Genomic DNA, 1,983 nt, shown 5'->3' on the forward strand with positions numbered 1-1,983 from the left:
TGATCTTGATTCTAAAAGAGGTAAAAAAATAATGATGGTTGCAAGTATGTTTCTAATAGAGGAAACATTTTATTTTTCATGGAGGGCTACATCATCTCTATGAAAAATATTTGATGACATGAAAGAATTACAAATTAAACACTAACAAGTTGTGTTACAAGAATGCATAGTAAGAAATCCACTAGTGTCATCCAAGTGCACAGTGGAAGCATGGCTAAGTGTAAGAAAACATAATGGGTGAAATGATGAATGCCCAATCACTTCAAAGGAGGATACTAAATACACAATTAGAATATAAAGTGTAGAGTTGTTCCAATAGAGTGGATAGTCTTCAAGTGAGGTATTTATTTTGTCAACATGGATGTGAACTCCATGATCAATTAAAGTCTAATGACATATGAAGTACATTGCAACATTTAAAGAAGGACAACCACAAAGGGTGGGAATTCTCGATGCATGTAAATAATATTAAAGACATTATAAAAATACTGATTGCATTTCAACATAAAATAGGATGATAAGAAGAAATGAGGACATATATGTAGTGTTACAAGATAAGAGAATGTTGATTAAGGAAGTCAATATTGAGGGCTAAATTAGATAATAAAGGATAAGGGCATGGGATAAAAACCACCAATGTTGTGTTAGATTTTGCACTGCTTGCATTTCCAACATATTTTCCTATTCTGACAAGTCATCTGATCGGCCTTCTATTATAATCCTCTGCTGCAGTCATTTCATATCTTGATTGAGGGCACTCTGAGCCTGGAAAATATTGCCAAAAGAAGAATGGTTCCATTGTTTGATCTTGCCCTTGAGGTGCTTAAGCTTATGCTGAAATTGAAACATTTTTGCACCACTTGGAGGAGAAAAATTGTTCCATTCTGTGTTGATTAGGTTGTTGAAATCCATATGAGACATCCAAAAAGCCTCAAAGCGAAATGGTCTTCGGATTGTGTTACCAGGACGAGTCCATTGAAGAGATATTGGTCAGTGATCTGACCCTGAGAGCAGCGAGATAGAAGCGGAAAAGTCTCCCTCTATATGTATTGCGTTGTCTGATAGTAAGAATCTGTCCAGACGAGATGCAATCTGATACAACCCTACTATTTTATTGTTCCAGGTAAAAAGTCCATTATTGAATGGCATGTCAATAAGCCAGATGTTCTGAATAAAATCTTTTAGGTTATTCCCTTCCTTATCCCATCTGTTCCTACCTCCCCTTTTTTCTTCCAGCCTGGTGATCATGTTGAAATCACCCCCAGTAATCCACAGAGGATGCAGCCTATCAGTGTTGATTACTGAAAGGGTGTTCAGGATTTCTATCTTATGCATGGCCTCATGGGGAAAATACACATTGGTTAGATGCCCGTGGATATTGGTCCCTGTGATGTGAAACGTTGCTTGAATGAAATTCTTATTAGCATGGATGTTATTGAGCATAATGGTATGAGCATCCCATATAACTGCTAGGCCTCCAGAAGCCCCAGCGGCATCCACTGCAGCTGTGAGACTTCCTGGCCAAGCTTTTGCGCAATTCTTTACAAAGCGATTGAATTGCATTTGGTTTCTTGCAAGACTAGGATTTGTGGTCTTTCTTGCATTATCATATTTTTGAGTAATCTACCTTTCCCTGGGCCATTGAGCCCTCTGATATTCCATGATATTAACTTCATTGGGAAGTGTTGTGGAGGGAGTCAAGGAAAATTTTAAGGATGGAAAATTTTCTTGAAGTTTAAAACATTGGCGAATCTCACTAATCCCTAATATGCAAATTATAAATGTTTATTGATATATTTGTAAAATTAATCAAATTTATAATTATTTTATATATAGTCTCTTTATAATGTTGGCGATTTTTAAGGTAAAATAATTTTATATTCTAAAATTTGGGCGAATCGTCTTTTATAAAATTGGAAATTGGCGAATCTTTTTTGTGGAAAAATCATGGAAAATTAGCCCACTGGGCGAACATTAGCCCCT

General features: G+C 36.1%; 1 protein-coding gene across 1 annotated transcript; it reads right to left on the minus strand.

Annotated features, from left to right (window-relative positions):
• Nucleotides 1-990: 990 nt before the first annotated feature.
• Nucleotides 991-1,563, minus strand: LOC149179384 (uncharacterized). Its single transcript, XM_089422450.1, has one exon. It carries the CDS (start codon nt 1,561-1,563, stop codon nt 991-993), a length of 573 nt encoding a protein of 190 aa, XP_089278576.1.
• Nucleotides 1,564-1,983: the final 420 nt, after the last annotated feature.

The sequence above is a fragment of the Pinus tabuliformis genome, chromosome 4_1 (assembly GCF_031772625.1).
Source record: "Pinus tabuliformis cultivar Carrire ecotype Pingquan chromosome 4_1, CPIR1, whole genome shotgun sequence".
In the NCBI taxonomy this organism is placed as follows: Eukaryota; Viridiplantae; Streptophyta; class Pinopsida; order Pinales; family Pinaceae; genus Pinus; species Pinus tabuliformis.

Excerpts from the sequence above, each read along its gene's own strand:
- LOC149179384 (XM_089422450.1), bottom strand. The coding sequence starts at position 1,563 with ATGCAATTCAATCGCTTTGTAAAGAATTGCGCAAAAGCTTGGCCAGGA.